Raw genomic sequence first — 17,648 nt, 5'->3', positions numbered from 1 at the left:
AATATCCAAAATCATTAGATAAAATTTGCAAATAATTTTACAGAATACCATGGACTGATAGAGCGATTGTTTTCTGTGAAATATATGTGTTTTAGTATCCATGGGTGACATAGCTATCGTAGGTAACTCTATAACTACAAACAAACAAGTTCAAATCTATCTATTCCTATCTGTATGGAATGGAGATAATACTAATTCTTATAAATAGACCGATTATTCAAAAAAAACATTGTTGTGGCATCATATTTCATTGACCACAGATAAATTAATAAGCATAATATTTTAAAACTGCAAATAAGTACTACACTTTACTAAGTATCTAGCTCGACGTTTATATATTTATTCTTCCCCCAAACTGAGACAAGTTAATATATTACCAAAAAAGAAATTAAACAGTTGTATATGTGAAAAAGATTTGTAAAATAAAAAGAGTATATTATGTCTTTTTTTCCTAAGTTAAATCAACTAAAGTATGTTACTATTTCTTGCACTTTAACCAAAATTTGAAAAATACAAAGTTAATAAGAAAGTTGGTATTATGAGAAAATCAGCATCTTCGAATGGAAAGGCATTTAGCGCATTTTAGGTTTTAATTTCTGTTAAAATTTTTGGTAATCTTACCATTGGGAAAGACTAGTGTTATGTTTTGTTTACTTGGTGTTTTGAGTGATTCGAATCAACACAGTGAAGCCAAGCATTCTAGAGGGGGGCAAAAGGGGAATTCACCAAATAAAAGAGCATCTTTGCTAATTTAAGCCTTATTGGTTTTATTTATGTTGGAAGGGTAAGTTAATCATTTTTGTCCCTTGGTTGTTACCTAAGTAGTATTGTTGGGAGAGGCTAGGCTCTCGAATCTCTAGCAATCATTAGGGTTTTCTTGGAATCTTTTGAGTGATTTGAAATTTAATACGAGAAGTTGTTATTGTTTTTTTTTGCTTTATAAATCAATTAATAGTCTAGTTCATAGAAGTATTTTGCTAAATATTGCATTTGGCCATTTTCTTATTGAAGTTGTTTTTGGTTTGAATTTGGCTTATACGCTGCACGTACAGACTTGTACGCCCATTGTACTCATCCATTAAGTCAATTTCGACATTAAGCTCTTAATGCTTAAGTCCAGAAGTCCAAACCACAGATCTAAGCCCATAAAAGTCTCTAGAACCATAAAGTCACTGACTTTGTGACTTTGCATTCCCTAAAAAAACCAATCTTCAAGATAAAGCATTATACTTTCACCAAATGGACACCATCTCATGCATGGGGGATTCCAAACCCTAAATGAGGCAACTTTATGCATCTAGAACCTTAGAAACACCACGAGTGGTAACTCATAGCTCTTGGAGTGGTACCAAGCGACTAGATCTCATTATTGGGGCCAAAAGGGACCAAAACCCATATAACATAGAACTAAGCCAACAATGAACAAGATCAAAGATTTTTACCTCAAACAAGCTAGAAATGCAGCACATAATCAAGATCCATAAGCTCTTCCATGATCCACAACCTTGCATAAAACTTCATCTTCTTGGAAATGACCCAAAAACACCAAGATGAACATAATGAGCTCAAAAACACCACCATGGAGGCTAAGGGACGATTTCTAGGGTTTTGGGGACTTGGAGGCTGGTAAAGAGGCCAACCTTAAATACTTAATGAGTTGTATATAGTACACATCCATAAAATAGGGTTTTTCCTTTCCCCTTGTACGCCTCGCGTACTCCTCGTACGCCCAACGTACGAGGTCTTGCAACCCCGATCTGACCCTCGCAATACGATAAGCGTACACAACATTACGCCCGTTGTAATACCATTCGCATCAGTACGCCCCGCGTACTAGGGTTCCCTCTTAAACCCATAAGCACTCCGAAGGCCATAACTTCTTCGTTATAAATCTGATTCCAACGATCCTTATATCCATGAAAAGGTAACGAGAAGCCCTACACTTTAATCAACCCATACATGCCTTACCATTTCCCAAAAAAACCTCCAATTTCCATAAAAGCCCGAGCTGATAAATTACTGAAATACGCTTTGACTCCAAAACACAAACCAATCCTAATTACATTATCCACCCCCAAATGAGTCCAAATCTTAATTCTTCAAGGGTCCCAAGCCCGCTAATACCTAATCCCTGATCAATACTCCAAAATGAGAAACGATTCGAAACAGGACGTTACAATCTGCTGAAAAATCATCTACATGACTGCAGACTCAATGCAAATGTTTGTATGGTCATGCAGTCCAAAGTAGATTGATATTTTGTGTATTACATCACCATATTGAACAACTTGGATAACCATCTATATCAACTGTTAAGTTACGTTTTCAAGTATATTTTTCTTTTATAAATCTTCTTCCTTCTGTCAATCATCCATGATTTTTATCCATTTTTTCTTTAGAGTGTCTTCAAGTCTAACCTCGCCTTTTTGCATCATGTAACATGCATATCAAACAATGAATTTGAAGTAATTGCACCATAAATATATATGTACAATATCAAGGTGTCGTTCAATGCATGATTATTCTATGATTATGCTTATGAAATTATGTTAAATAATATGTATAATGCATGGTAAACATATGCATAAAACACAACCTAGCATGTACATGTTTCCATTTAGGTGGTGAAACGGGAAAGCATGTGATGCGCAATGAAAATCAAAAGAATACAGAGTTTGTGGAAATACCTTTAGAATCATTTTTCATCACAAACTTTTCGTAGATGATGGATGGTAAAAAAATCTTTTGGAATTTTTTTACATGGAAAATTATAAGTGTAAATTGCAAATAAAGTTAATAAACAAGGAAAATAATTGGCTTTCTTTATTTTTTAAAGGTATATGGATTTTTTTTGCTTGAAGTCTTAATACAATTTTTATTGGAGTTCAAATTGTTTTTTTCTTTTGCCAAGTTTGACTGAATAATAAAACGGATGAAATTGAAACAAGGAAGGATTCTGACAAATATAGATTGTAATCCAAGCATATGTATGTTGTCATGCTTATGCATTTTTACGAATTCTCAATTATTTTGTTCACAAATATAGATTGTAATCCAGGCATATGTATGTTGTCATGATTATGCATTAATTCTTAATTATTTTGTTCACATGCATTCTTATTTTGAAGCTGCAATGTTGGAGCTTATTTTCAAGTTTAAAGTATTGTCATGTCTTATCATTTATATATAAACTTGTACAAGGTTGTTAAAATCAATGTTTTAAAAATTGTTTTTTTAATTGAATAGATCTAATGATTTGTTATCGGTTCAACCGGTTATACTGTCGGTCTACATTTGATAGTGGCGTGTGTCGGCATTCGAGTTGTAAACACTCAAGATAACCTGATCAATCGAGCTATTAAGTTTTCTTTGAAAATTGATTGTTTTTTTAATGGGCTAAGTGAACTCCAACTATCCAAGCCTAATAAGCAAATTCAAATGGTTTTTTACATGTGATATCACACCGATTCAACCTGATTTTTTAAGAAACTATACGATTCAATCCGGTCTAAAACTGAGCATAAACCGACCTTTGTGAACCACTCTTGTTCCCGATTCCCGACCCAACCTCGTACAGCTTTTTAAAACACTGATTAAAATCGTGATCATTATTATGGTTAAAAACCGGACGATTCGAACCGATTTTTAAAATTCTAAAATGAAATATTATAATTTTTTAATAAATAATTAAAAAAATATGATTCTACTTCCGATTTTTATTTAAATGACCCAAATATAATTATGATTTTTTCTTAAGGTAAGATCGTAGGTTCAACATTCCTACGATCTTGATGGGTTTTGGTCATAAGACATCCTATGTGCTCATACAAACCCTAATGCTTGGATCTAGGTTTCTCTATTGTACATGCAAGTTATCCAAGACTATAAACCCTAATTCTAGCATTCAAGTAATCATATTAACATGAGAATAGGTTTAAGATGTTACCTTGATTGTTATGTAGCAATAACAATCCCAAATCTCCTTGTATTGACTTTAGAAAGCTTAGAGTCACAATTGTCACTCCTCTAATGGTTCACAAATACCATAAGCAAGAGAATGAAGAGGAGAGAGGATGAAGGCTGCCCAAAACGTGTTCTAACCCTAGAAGAAAGCTTCACCACGTTTTTGGGTCATAAGGGTCTTATATATAGTTAGGCAATTAGGGTTATCTAACAAGGAAACCCTAATTTGGATGCTTAAGCCCTAAGCAACCCATGGACTCCTTTAATTAGGGCCTTGGACGATTTCCTTATGGGCTTCCCCATAGAATTCGTTCACTCCTTAATTTAAGACAATCCATAGCCCAAATTGCAATTATCTTATAATTACAATTCCAGTCCCTTAAGTTTAATTAATCTCTTTTAGTCACAAAACTAATTACCAATTAATTATTGACTAATATTAATTAAACAATATTATTTCTCCTTTAATATATTATTCTCATAATATATTAATAAATCATATTTAATCCTTTCAATCCATAATTCATCCTATCAAGTTGCTTTGGTGAATGCAACCCAAAAGGACCATGCACCATCGGGTCAAGTACATACCAAAATAGTTATGGACTTAGACACTAATCCAACTGTCTCCCACTTGGATAAGTCTAATAACTATTATGCGTATGACTTCAGATCCTGATCTGCAATCGTAGCTTTCCAAAGCCGTTGTCAACTCTGATCCTATCAGATACGCGTGTCCTTAGATAAGGGATCATATATTCCTCCATTCTAGATATTGTATGAGATATGATTTCAAATCATTCTCTTTGTACTATATCTCGATTCCCGATTTATGACGACTGACTAATTGAACAAATCAAATTAGCCCTAGCCCGGCCGAGCATTTACGTTTGTCATCATTAAACCATTGAGGGGCCCAAAGATATCGCTTTTATCCTACTTTGGATAAAAGGAACGGATAAAGTTTGATTCAATGCTCGCTTGCAGTCACTCACCGAATCACACACAACAATATGTTTTATGACACCAAGTTACCGGTGCGTTTACATATAATCAATGTGCAACCGATTTGCAAGATACAACTCACACATCTCGGTTTCAAGAATATAAGATGTTATCGTCTCACAAATCACTCGTGATACAATTCATGGAGTGATCCAAGTGAGCATGGGTTTAATCCAATGCTGAAATCATATTCATAAGCACTCATGAACGTTGCAGCAAACATTTGCTTATGTCTAATGCTCTTTAGACAATCCACACACCAATTCATGACAGTCTTCATTTATATCTACTTTCAACATATGAATGACTGTGGCCTGTTCGAATAATTCGATTATTCTTAATAAATTCAATTATTCTGGAAGTCAAAACATGCAAATGTGAAACACAAGAATAATACTAATCCCATATGGCCTCAAACCTTTGAGTATAAATAAAACTCCTTTTATTTATCACCATATTGATTACTCATTATTTGTCGTTTTGGGTAATCAACTTCTTACTTGAATTATTACACTTGTCCCATGCTCCTAGCATGCACACAATGTTTACCTATGGTTCTTACTTTGTGAAATAGATCAAATTGAACACATTTCCAATCATTCTCATTTCACAACTCCAAATCCTTTTTCATAAGTGTAAGAATATCAAATTCTTGCCACTTATAGAATATGTTAGATTCTAACATTTTATGCAATGATTCTTTCAAAATGTCACTGCACCAAAGTCACAAAGACTATTGCCAATGATATTACAAAGTTCTCTATTGGAGATTGTTACAAGAAAATTCCTTAGAGTACATTCCTTTGAACATCCTTTTGCATAAAAGTTTCTAATCTAGACATAGATTTTCAATATCCAATTCTCAATATGGACACGTTTCCATATTTTCCATATGACAACTCATTCTTAATAGAATCTTATCTATTCGTAATGATGTCGATATGGTCCATCCAATATGGAAACATTTCCATAATTTTCATATGACAACTCATTCTTAATAGAATATTTTCTATTCATAATAATGTCGATATGGTCCATCCAATACCATGCTTCCAACTACTCACAAGCGACCAATCCTCGTCAAACTTTGGATTGTCCTTTGATAGTTGTTTAATTATTTTAGTCAAAACCAATTCTAGTCCCTTTTCCCTCTAAATGCGCTCAACATTTGGAAAATTTTAGAATGGTCAAACATTAAAGCATTTGCAATCGATCCTATACCCGAAGCGTATGGGGCACGACGCATAATGTTTTATTTGCTATGTTCTCAAAATTCGAATTGTGAAGAGGAATGTCGTAATCATAATTGAAATTTTAAGAACACACTATGTTCCCTTGACTAAATTTATTAACATTTCTCAACCTAATCCTTTAGATTTGAAATGAAGCATAATATTCTCTCCATTAATTATAGCAAAACAACTTTACAACCCTTACGACTTTGCAAGGTATAACTCTTGTTTTCTATAATTAATATTGCCAACTTGCAATACGTGCCTTAATAATCATACAGTCATAACATTTATGCTCCCACTATCATGATGATTATTATAAAACATAACACTTATGCTCCCACTAGCTTGATGATTATTATAAAACATAACACTTATGCTCCCACTATCTTTGACATGTATTCGGAAACAGCTTAACTTTCAGAAAAACAATGCTTATTGAATTTTTTAAGTTCATGTTTCTAATACTTAGTGCTTTGATAATCTTTTATCAGGGCTTCTTGAACTTATACACCTTTGCCTTAGATAGTTCATATGTGTGTCTAAACAATTGCCAAACCTCACAATTCAAATTATGGAAAGGGATACCGTAACCATAATCGAATTCGAGAATGCAATTTTACAATCACTATCTTCTTAAAAACTTTCTTAGTGAAAGCATTTCCTCACAATCATTTTCATGAAGGAGGAAATCTTATGACACTTAGATTTTAATGGTGTATGCGTTCCTATCCATGTGAATTTGTCAAAACCAAAGTTTACGACAAATTCAAACTCATATGGATCGAACTTTCTTAATCTCGATTTCTTGTCTTATGGTAGCACAGCTGCCCACCATGTCTTCCAAGTAGTTAAGCAGCTCACCTTTTCTTATCAATGTACTTTCCATTGATCAAGGTCCTTGCCTTTTATGCATTCAAATGATAACTCATAGAACTCACATGCATAATTAACTCGATTGGAACGGCATAGAAACAAAATAATGTCAACACGATAGGTTGTAAACCTCAAATTGTGCGCTAGTGATGATTGATAAGGTTTATTTGATTTGTTCTTGAAATCTTTCAAGACCATTAAGACTCCCACTGACTCCTTGACATATAAGATTCTCTTGTCAAAACATTTCTTGACAAACAAATATTCAAGAGTTAGTGTAGCTCTCTTCATAAATTGGTCCTAGTTGGTCTTTGTCTTATCCAAGACATCACAACTTTCCACATTTGATGAATGTTACAAGCCTATTTAATACTTTTCACTCAATGTCACAATCTTAACTTTAAGACTTGTTATTGGAACGAAGTATGATTGACTTCTTGATTTAACCATTTCTTCAATCCTTGATTCCTCTTCTTAAACAGACAATTGTACTAAGACTCACTTAGAGGATCAATTGAGATATGGTTCTTACTCATTAAGACCTATCATAAAGCATAAAAGCTACTCTCCCTTCTTCTTAGAATGGAGAAACTCTTATCTTTCTGCCTACTTGATTCTTCTTATTCGTTTTGCTATTGATTTAAACTTTTTCAATCAACTCATAATTACACTTAATTTTGTAAGTATAATCATATTTACTAAGCCTTTATTGAATCATGATGAATATCATTGTTACTCTTATGGTGGACTTGATCAACACGCAACTTTGTGTGCTCGATCTCCTAGTCCTTCACTTGACACTTTGTCAATGAATTTGTCTAATTTCCAAATATGAAATTTCTCATTCATCGTGCAACCAAGTTGCATGATTCCAAGTTTCTGTCCAATTGAAACTTGGGCGGTGAGAAACTCTCCCTATTTGGTAAATTCTCGACATTTCCACAAATAATATAATTAAGAATCAAATCCATTATTGCTAATAATAGAAACATTCAAACATCAATTTTTTCACATACGCCATTGCAAGGATAAATAAATAGCATAAAATCAAAATTTATTTTATTGCGGAAAAATTTTGTCCTTACAAAGCAATTCATTGAAAAACTATGCTAATACATCTTTCTTAGCTATCTAATTCTAACTCTAAGTAGTAGCTCAAGAATCTAATCTTCGAGAAATGCGATCGAAATCCATTCCTTCACGGTTAGATTCTGCTCACTTCTTCCTTTAAGCTTCCATTCGTTTCTTCGATCTTACAAAACATCAATTATAATCTTATCACATTATGTATTAAGAATCTAGAATAGAAGCTTAAAAGAGTTATTTAATGGATTTTACCTATATTAGAGCCATACTTTTCGACTCTCCCATCTCTTAGATCTCTTAGGTAAATGGGGCAGCTTCATCTCCAATGCCCTTTCTCTTGGCAATAAAAGCAAATTGACTCTTTTGGAACATGACATGGAACTACTTCAGACATTGCCTTTCTCTTATGATCAAACCTTTTTGATCATAGCAAGTCTTTCATTGCCATTGTCTATATCCATAGAGGTCTTGAAGGCAGATTCACCAATCAACTTTGCTTTTCTATTGCGCCAAACCATTGTTGATTCAGTAGCAATAAGCATATAGGTGAGATCTATAAGGGTCACGCCGCGGTTCATCATATAGGACTCTCTTATGAACTCACTATATGAGTTAGGAAGTGACTGAAGAACCCAATCAATAGCCATTTCCTCACAGACAACGGATCCCAACATTCTTAACCTATCAATGTGTGACTTCATCCCTAGGAAAGTCACACACCGACTTTCCTTCTTCATGTTTACTTGCCAAAAGGGCTTGAGTGATCTTGAATAATTGGAGGAGGTGGAGGAAGTGAAGCATGATTTCTTGTTCCTCGATCGAATCGTGGAATATCATCTTCATGTGGAAAGTTTGTTCCACGGGATTTGGGAAGACCATAGTTGTCGAACTTTGACATCTACAAAACGGGAGAAAACGAATTCATGTTAGTTGATAGATTAAGTCCTCAGTAAATCACCCAAATGAGATACTAAGGCTAGGACCCAACACAATGTTCTACAACTCGGGAGAGGGATGTCGTAACCCAAATTGCAGAACATTTGAAGGTAAGTGAATGACGATTCACTAATTTCCACCATGAAAAACGAAAAAGAAATTTTAAGTTTTAAATCTATGAAAACTCCTAGATCCTTTGAGATTCATTGAACTTTCAATGGCATGTTTAAATCTCGATATGCCCCTCTTGTTTGTGACTGGGATGCCGAGGATCACAAAGCGGGTGTGAATAACCATGCAAACTTACATGGTGCCCTCACATGTTACAGTCACCTATTTGATGTGTCGGTAAACCACATACGCTCCACCGAACTATGACAAACATTGAGTCACCCTTTGCTACCTTTGCTTAGAACCATTTAGTGTGTCGGTAAACCACACACGCTGCACTAACGTCTTTGCAAGGGCACAAAGTGTAATTTCATGGAATTGCATCAATTCACTTTTGCCTAAGTAACTAAGATTGGGAATTTTATGAAAACATTTAGTTACTTTAATAATTCATTATACTTATAATGGAGGGTTTCATCCTATCCTACCCGTTCGGCTAACGACCCTCCACTAGTCAAGAGTGCGGTGGGTAAGAGTGGATACCCATTCAATCGCCATTTATAGGCAATTTCCTTAAACACCCCTTATAGACCAGCTTCGTGAATGAGGCCTACTAACGGTAAGACTGACTTTTACTCATACATATATATATATATATATATATATATATATATATATATATATATATATATATATATATATATATATATATATATATATATATATATATTATGTTAGACTTTTAATGTTATATATAGTATAGGGTGTATTTTTACTTTTAAAATATTATGTGGTCAAATTTAATAATTACACTTTTAATTCAATTAAATTGTTAACCTAAACTTTTATGGATTTATTAAACCTCTTTTAATTATACACCTTAATTAATTAATAAAACCATAAGGGTGTGATTTGAACCTTTTTCAAAACAATGCTAGGGTTTTAGAATTTAACATTCCTAATTAAACTTTTAATCAACTTTTAAATTCCAAAACTTGAGGGCAAGTTTTGAAACATTTCAAAACATTAGGGTTTAGAATTTAAATATACATCAAAATTAAACTATTAATCAAAATTTAAATTCCAAAAATTGAGGGCAAGTTTTGAAACCTTTTCAAAACATTAAGGTTTCAACTATTTAAATTTCAAAACAACAAAACTTTTGGGTTCAAATTTAAACTATAAAACCTAAAAGGGAAAATATGAACCTTTTCAAAACACAAGGATCAAATAACAAATAATCTAAATTAACATTTAATCATATAATTATCCATATTTGATTCATTTAATGATTTCTTGCAAAACAATTTACCAATTTAATCAAAATAATTACTCAATTATCACATAAGGAAACAAATATTTTATTAATGGATAAATATCTTCAATTAGATCAAGAATATAGTCAAATATATCATAAAATCGGATTTATATTGATCTAATATGATAAGGCAACTATCCTTAAGCAAAAACAGCAAGAAATCCCGGTTTTCCCTCCATCTGACCAGCCGACTCGCCGAGTCAGGCATGGACTCGTCGAGTCACCTTGGACTCGGCGAGTTCATCTATGGACTCGGTGAGTCCAGCCTCCAAAACCACAAAAATCGAATTTTTCAATCACATAATGCATCAATACAATAGAAACCAGTCTAGGCTCTGATACCACTGATGGGTTTTGGTCATAAGACATCCTATGTGCTCATACAAACCCTAATGTTTGGATCTAGGTTTCTCTATTGTACATGCAAGTTATCCAAGACTATAAAGCCTAATTCTAGCATTCAAGTAATCATATTAACATGAGAATAGGTTTAAGATGTTACCTTGATTGTTATGTAGCAATAACAATCCCAAATCTCCTTGTATTGACTTTAGAAAGCTTAGAGTCACAATTGTCACTCCTCTAATGATTCACAAACACCATAAGCAAGAGGATGAAGAGGAGAGAGGATGAAGGCTGCCCAAAACGTGTTCTAACCCTAGAAGAAAGCTTCACCACGTTTTTGGGTCATAAGGGTCTTATATATAGTTAGGCAATTAGGGTTATCTAACAAAGAAACCCTAATTTGGATGCTTAAGCCCTAAGCAACCCATGGACTCCTTTAATTAGGGCCTTGGACGATTTCCTTATGGGCTTCCTCATAGAATTCGTCCACTCCTTAATTTAAGACAATCCATAGCCCAAATTGCAATTATCTTATAATTACAATTCCGGTCCCTTAAGTTTAATTAATCTCTTTTAGTCACAAAACTAATTACCAATTAATTATTGACTAATATTAATTAAACAATATGATTTCTCTTTTAATATATTATTCTCATAATATATTAATAAATCATATTTAATCATTTCTCTCCATAATTCATCCTATCAACTTGTTTTGGTGAAGGCAACCCAAAAGGACCATGCACCATCGGGTTAAGTACATACCAAAATAGTTATGGACTTAGACACTAATCCAACAGATCTTACCTTAATAAAAAAAATCATAATCATATTTTGATCGTTTAAATAAAAATCAGAAATAGAATCATAAATTTTTTATTATTTATTAAAAAATTTCAAATATTTTATCTTAACATATTATATATATATATATATATATATATATATATATATATATATATATATATATATATATATATATATATTAAATCCAAAGGAGCTTAGGATATTCTTTTAGGCTTTAGGATTTTGCCACAAAAGTTTGCTGAACTTGACACTTTTAGTCCCTAAAGTCAAAATTTTTACATTTTTGCCTTTTGATTAAGTTTTTGTGCCTTAAGGTTTTTGCCACAAATCTTTAATGACTTTGACACTTTTAGTCCTTATATTCAAAGGTTTTACATTTTGGTGTTTTTGCCACCATTCTTTAATGAATTTGACACTTTTTGTTATTGTAGTCAAAAGTTTTACATTTTGACATAAAAAACACAAAAAGACATCCTTTAAAATTTTGCCAACATATTTTCCCAACGTTGACAACTTTAATATTATTGTCACAACATTTTGGATTTTCTCTACCAATGTCTCTTTTTTTCGTTGTACACTTTTGACATCTAATTTTAGGAGTTGTCGACTTTCTCCCCTATTTATGGCGATTTACAATTTCAGCAATATCTTTTAAAGTTTGCCGATTTTTTCCATATTACCCCAAAAGCGGCGTAGCCGCGGGTTCTTTACTAGTTCTATAATAAATGAAGGTTATTTTTTGCCACCTATCACAATCTCATTCAATGTGTCAAATGTTATTTTGTAGTTATTTTAAATTAATTTTTTTTCTATTTGTCATTTTCTGAGTTTTCCTATTTTATTAAATTTCACATAATATTTTAATGTAATAATTATAATAAATATAGTAATAAATTGATATCAATTTCATTGATAAACTTACCTTTTAATTTCAAAATTCTCAAAATTAAAACTCTAATTTCTTTTATTTATTCGAATTATTTGTTTAAATTTAAAAGATAAAAGCATTTCTATTATAATAATTAATTATTTTTTTATTTTCTTATAAATTCAAAGTTTATATTTAATTTTTTTTAAACTAATTCATATAATAAATAATAAATAGATTTTACAGCTAATAAATAAATAAATAAAATGTAACATTTAATTGTTTATTGTGAATGACGTGCATTTCACGTATGATCAGAATTATGGCGAATATGGGCGAAATTTCTTGGACGTCTGAATTTTTGGACCTCTCTTTCTCTTCGTCCAGGATGCCCTATAACAATAGCAAATGTGGGTGTCTATTACGTTTTAGGGTTTAGCAGGAAATTCGCCTTTCGAAAAGCAAGAGGTACGTCTCTCTTAAACCCTAGTCTTTCATCGTCCACGCATAGATTTATTGATTTCCATTTGATAATTTCACAATCTAGAGATCACAGCATTCGAGTTTCTTCCTTTTTGGGATGATTTACTTATGAAGTTTTAACGAATCATTAGCGCAGTTAACTGGATGTTGATAGATTAAGAGATTATTAATTAAGCAAGCCTTTGGCTGCTGTAGCGAGTTTATGTTGATTTCACTGATGTGAGGAGTATTTAATATCTATATCCATACTGCATTCCTAACAAAAGACTGCGACCTGTGTCCAAGAAAAGATACCGTCTTGATTTTCAGAAGTTCTAACCTTAATTCTGAGATTGACGCCGGATGCTTGATGTTGTCAATTGTCGTTTTTATCTGTAATCAAAAGAATTCTTATTGAGTTTTGAAGTAGCTTAATGTACCCATTTGACATTATTATAATGTTCGTTTAGTTATACTACCGGTTAAATGGTGATCCTACTATTAGTTTCTTAAGACGGAATTAGAGATTATCTGTTCTTAGAGTTCTAAATCAGATTTCCTATCTCCTCATTCATGTATCACTTGTATAGTTGTATTATAGCTAGAAACGGAAAAGACACTGTAGGCTGTAGAATTTTGCCACCTTTTTGATTTCTTAATTTCATTAGCAGAACATGTAACAAAGCAGAGTTCCATCATTTCAAAATCTATTTTGGTCAAAGTAACATATACAGTTGCATTATGACTCACCATGTACAAGAAGTATTGTTCTCTACTATCCAAGTAATTACTAATTTAATACATTATGATGTGCAGACTATCATTTGTACGTGCTTAACTGCATCCATATCCTTAACGAGGTTATATATAGCAGATAATGGAGTTTGATCACAACAAAGTTAAACGAGTGGTAGAAGAAGATAGACTGAGCAGCTTGCCAGATGAGCTTCGTCATAAGATCTTATCTAGTTTTGACATGAAATTTGCTGTTCAAACATGTTTGTTGTCATCAAGATGGAAGCTTCTGTGGACATCAATGCCTTGTCTCAACTTCTCAAGTTGGCAGTTTGGTACTTTATGTAATTTTGCCAAATTCGTAACTCATATTCTGTCTCACCACAATCATCCAGCACTAGTTTCTTCGATAAACCTAAATTTCCTTGGAGGAGTAGCTAATCATCTTTTGTTGAAAACGATTGCAAAATATGCATTCTCTCACAATGTCCAACAACTAAATGTTGTTACTTGGCCTGTAAGCAACCTTGTCAATTACCCTCCTTGCCTACTTAGCTCTCAATCGCTTAAACATTTCACATTTAGTACTTGCCATGTTACGCCAACTCGCATTATACTCAAAACACCTTTGGATTTTCCAGCTTTAACAACTTTGCATCTCAGTGGCATCAAGTTGTGTGATGATCTTTTCTCCAAGTGTGTATCCTTAAAGGACCTCACTATAGAACAATTCGCTGTTGAGGATGATCTGGAGGTATTTGACATCATTGCCCCTCGACTTTGTAATCTCAGGCTTATCTATGGCAGTGGTTTCAAACTCATCAATGTGATTGCGCCTCAACTTGAGAATCTCACAATAATTGATTGCTCAATTAATTACTTAAAAGCTCCACCAGGACTTTCATCATTGTGCTACACGGGTTATCCTCTTATGCGGTTGTGTAAAGTTGGGTTTCACTCTCTAAACAAAGCGACTATCGGTTTCTTTAATTATCATTCAATCATCAGGTATAAAGTGGGAGATGCACGCAAGATTATTAACATGCTTCTAAAGCTCCATAGTGTCAGATATCTAACACTTAACGCAGACATTATTGAGGTACGTATGTTGATGATATCATATAAGCAGTTTATGACATAAAAAAGAATCTATATATTTTTATGCATCTTTTATGTGTATGTTTCTTGTCATTTTTGTGCAGTGTCTTTCCTCATTTCCGGATTTATTATCACACTTTCTATCACCTTTTAGCAACTTAATCTGCTTGACTATAGACTACAAGGATGCATACAAAGTAAAAATGTATACTGAAGTTATAAACTTCTTGTTAGAGAACTCTCCAAGCGCCACCTTCATCATGAAATTACCCAAGGTACTTTTAACATACGGGTATATTCTTAATTAATTAATACTTTCCATTTTTTTTTTGTATACCTTAGTTTCTGAATAAAATTTTAACACGCATCATGATCACTTCTCAGGGCTGCTAATGATTATGCTAAAACATGAAGACGATGAGTCCCGCAAATTCTAATTAATGAATTATTATCTTTGAAATTGGATTTTGTTGCATTTGTTTTTGAATCTTACTTTATGAGTTATTTCTCTTAATAGAAACTTTTGATTACACTATGTGCCTTAGCAAGTGGTTTCTTCAACATTGTTGAAGATTACAGCCTGGACGATTAGAAACCAGTTAATATATAGACCTTTCACCCGTAATTAATTCTTGCATTAATGTAAATAGCTGATACTACATGTGTTTTGGAATATTTAATTAATAATATATATAATGGAAGGATTAACTGCAAACTTCATACAAGATCATAAGTTTACTTATGAATGATACAAAATGATCATATATCGATCTAACATATATATATATATATATTTTTAAAAAAAGTAAATCTACTTATTAACGACACGACAATCCTTTCGGATCTGACCACTGGATCCAGTGAGAACCTTGAGCCCACCCATCCTGCTCATAGAAAAAGCAAATTCGCCCTTGAAGTCTGCAAGACTATTAGCATATTGATCGGTTAGTTCATATGTGTCACCACCATAGCGCAACTGTTGGTCCACACCTAATACGGCTTTATTTGCCAACGCTCTTTTGTAGTAGGAGTTGGTGAACTTATGTGTCGGGTTCTCTGGGTTCAGGTTTATCAAGGGGTTGGGTTGTCCCAATTTCACCTTCTTCGGACATTGCTTCTGCAAGTAGCTTAATGTTGTTGGTTCCATGGTGGGGTCCGCTTTCCCGGTTTTGTTGAAATCGTATAGTCGGTCTAAGATGCTGCTGCAACGAGTTCTACCCATCATATGTCCTCCTATAACCCCACCCAAATTAAAACATAGCAAAACAGGTAAGAAACAATCAAAGGGTCACCACTCACCAACACTAATTGCAACAAAAAATAAATAACTCTAAATGTACCTAGGAGTGTAGCCATGTCTTGCACATTTAGACCTTTAGATGTAAAGTAGGCTAGAGCCGATTCCCATGAGATAGAAGGTGAAGGGAGGTCAACCCACGCAGCATCCGATTTCAGTCCGTCCCTTCTTCCAAGGAAAACTGGGTATGATGGTCCTCCTGACTGTATATTTTGCACCAGAGATATATATGTTGTTAGCTTTAATTAATTAAGCCCATGTAAATGAATTTATCCTTGTGTAGGCTATTTTCAATCACTATCACTTTTTTGGGTAGGATAAAAAAAATTACAATTTTTGAGTTCCAAATTAGATGTCATAACAAACGGAGCATATGAAATTTTAAGGATCGAGTGGGTGAATATTGAATAGTTATGAATCTTACAAAATAAATGGCATCTCTAGCTACGATGTTGAGAATATCGGCACATGAGACTGCTCTGGGGCACCTTTGCTCGATAACTTTCTTCACTATATCAATAAACGCAAATGCTGCTAGGCCTCGGTTCTTTGGCGATGTTTTCTCTGTGTTTGGGCCATCCAACAAAATCGACGCATCACACCCCTATAATTTTACATATTGTCAACATTCAAGCTAGTCTCAAAATGTTTTAATTTTAAATTTTAATATAATGATATTAAGAATGGAAATTAAAAATTAACGATTTAAACGTACATTAACCATGCAGTCAGCATATAACAACTTCACGACTTTCGGTGCTATGGTCTTGTCTTTCTCCATGAAAGCCTTCACTTGTTGTCGAACAAACGGCTCGACATTAGCACATGTATTATGGACCTTATAGTAATGGCGGATCAGCGGCGCCGACTCTGACGGCAGTCCGACTGCTGCCACTTTGACACCGCAGAGCGTTAGGAGAACCACCAAGGAAAGAAAAACACACCCTTCTCTCATCATCTGATCCCACACTGCGATGTGATGTGTAATGTGTAATGTGTATGGTGTATATGGTAGAGGTCTATGTATATGTATGCGTATGTGTATGGTGTTTATGGTGAATGGGTGCATGGTTGATGTGTTTATATAGGCTACAATTGTGGGTTTTACAGGCAGTGCCCACGTGGAAAATAATTTAAAATTCACATGTAGCCAGTTGGTTTTTCTTAGAACCTTCAAAAATTCTTAGTTTAATTAATTTTTCGTATTGGGATCAACTTTTGATTAGTCTTCTCCTCGGCTTGCGTCAATACCTTTTAACCATGTAGATGTGTGATTTATTATTATAAAAGCAAAATCTTACATATTTACATTCACAAGTTATTTTAGATTTTATATTTATTCTACATATAAAGTTATAGTAAATGTCAAAACAGGTCCGGTTAGGCCGGTTGACCCATAATTTTTTGTTCATCTTTTAATTAATATATAGCTAATTTTGTTAAATATGATTGAAAGTTATATTATTATATTATGATTTCATTTTCTAATAAAGAAAATTTTAGGAAGTT

The 17,648-nt window shown here is 33.3% G+C and overlaps 2 protein-coding genes across 2 annotated transcripts; one reads left to right on the top strand and one right to left on the bottom strand.

The window, feature by feature from the left end:
- The first annotated feature begins 13,886 nt into the window (after nucleotides 1–13,886).
- Nucleotides 13,887–15,434, top strand: LOC111905239 (F-box/LRR-repeat protein At1g55660-like). The gene is made up of 3 exons (XM_023900930.1): nucleotides 13,887–14,843; nucleotides 14,947–15,117; nucleotides 15,360–15,434. The coding sequence occupies exons 1-3, from the start codon at nucleotides 13,887–13,889 to the stop codon at nucleotides 15,432–15,434; spliced, it is 1,203 nt and encodes a 400-aa protein (XP_023756698.1).
- Nucleotides 15,435–15,626: 192 nt separating this feature from the next.
- LOC111920252 (probable peroxidase 26) lies at nucleotides 15,627–17,171 on the bottom strand. The gene is made up of 4 exons (XM_023915839.3): nucleotides 16,855–17,171; nucleotides 16,564–16,743; nucleotides 16,183–16,342; nucleotides 15,627–16,075 (listed from the first exon to the last, which is right to left on the bottom strand). The coding sequence occupies exons 1-4, from the start codon at nucleotides 17,095–17,097 to the stop codon at nucleotides 15,654–15,656; spliced, it is 1,005 nt and encodes a 334-aa protein (XP_023771607.1). The 5' UTR covers nucleotides 17,098–17,171; the 3' UTR covers nucleotides 15,627–15,653.
- Nucleotides 17,172–17,648: the final 477 nt, after the last annotated feature.

The sequence above is a fragment of the Lactuca sativa genome, chromosome 3 (assembly GCF_002870075.4).
Source record: "Lactuca sativa cultivar Salinas chromosome 3, Lsat_Salinas_v11, whole genome shotgun sequence".
Taxonomy (NCBI): domain Eukaryota; kingdom Viridiplantae; phylum Streptophyta; class Magnoliopsida; order Asterales; family Asteraceae; genus Lactuca; species Lactuca sativa.
The sequence above is the reverse complement of the archived record's forward strand: the minus strand, read 5'-3'. Positions and strand labels throughout refer to the sequence as shown.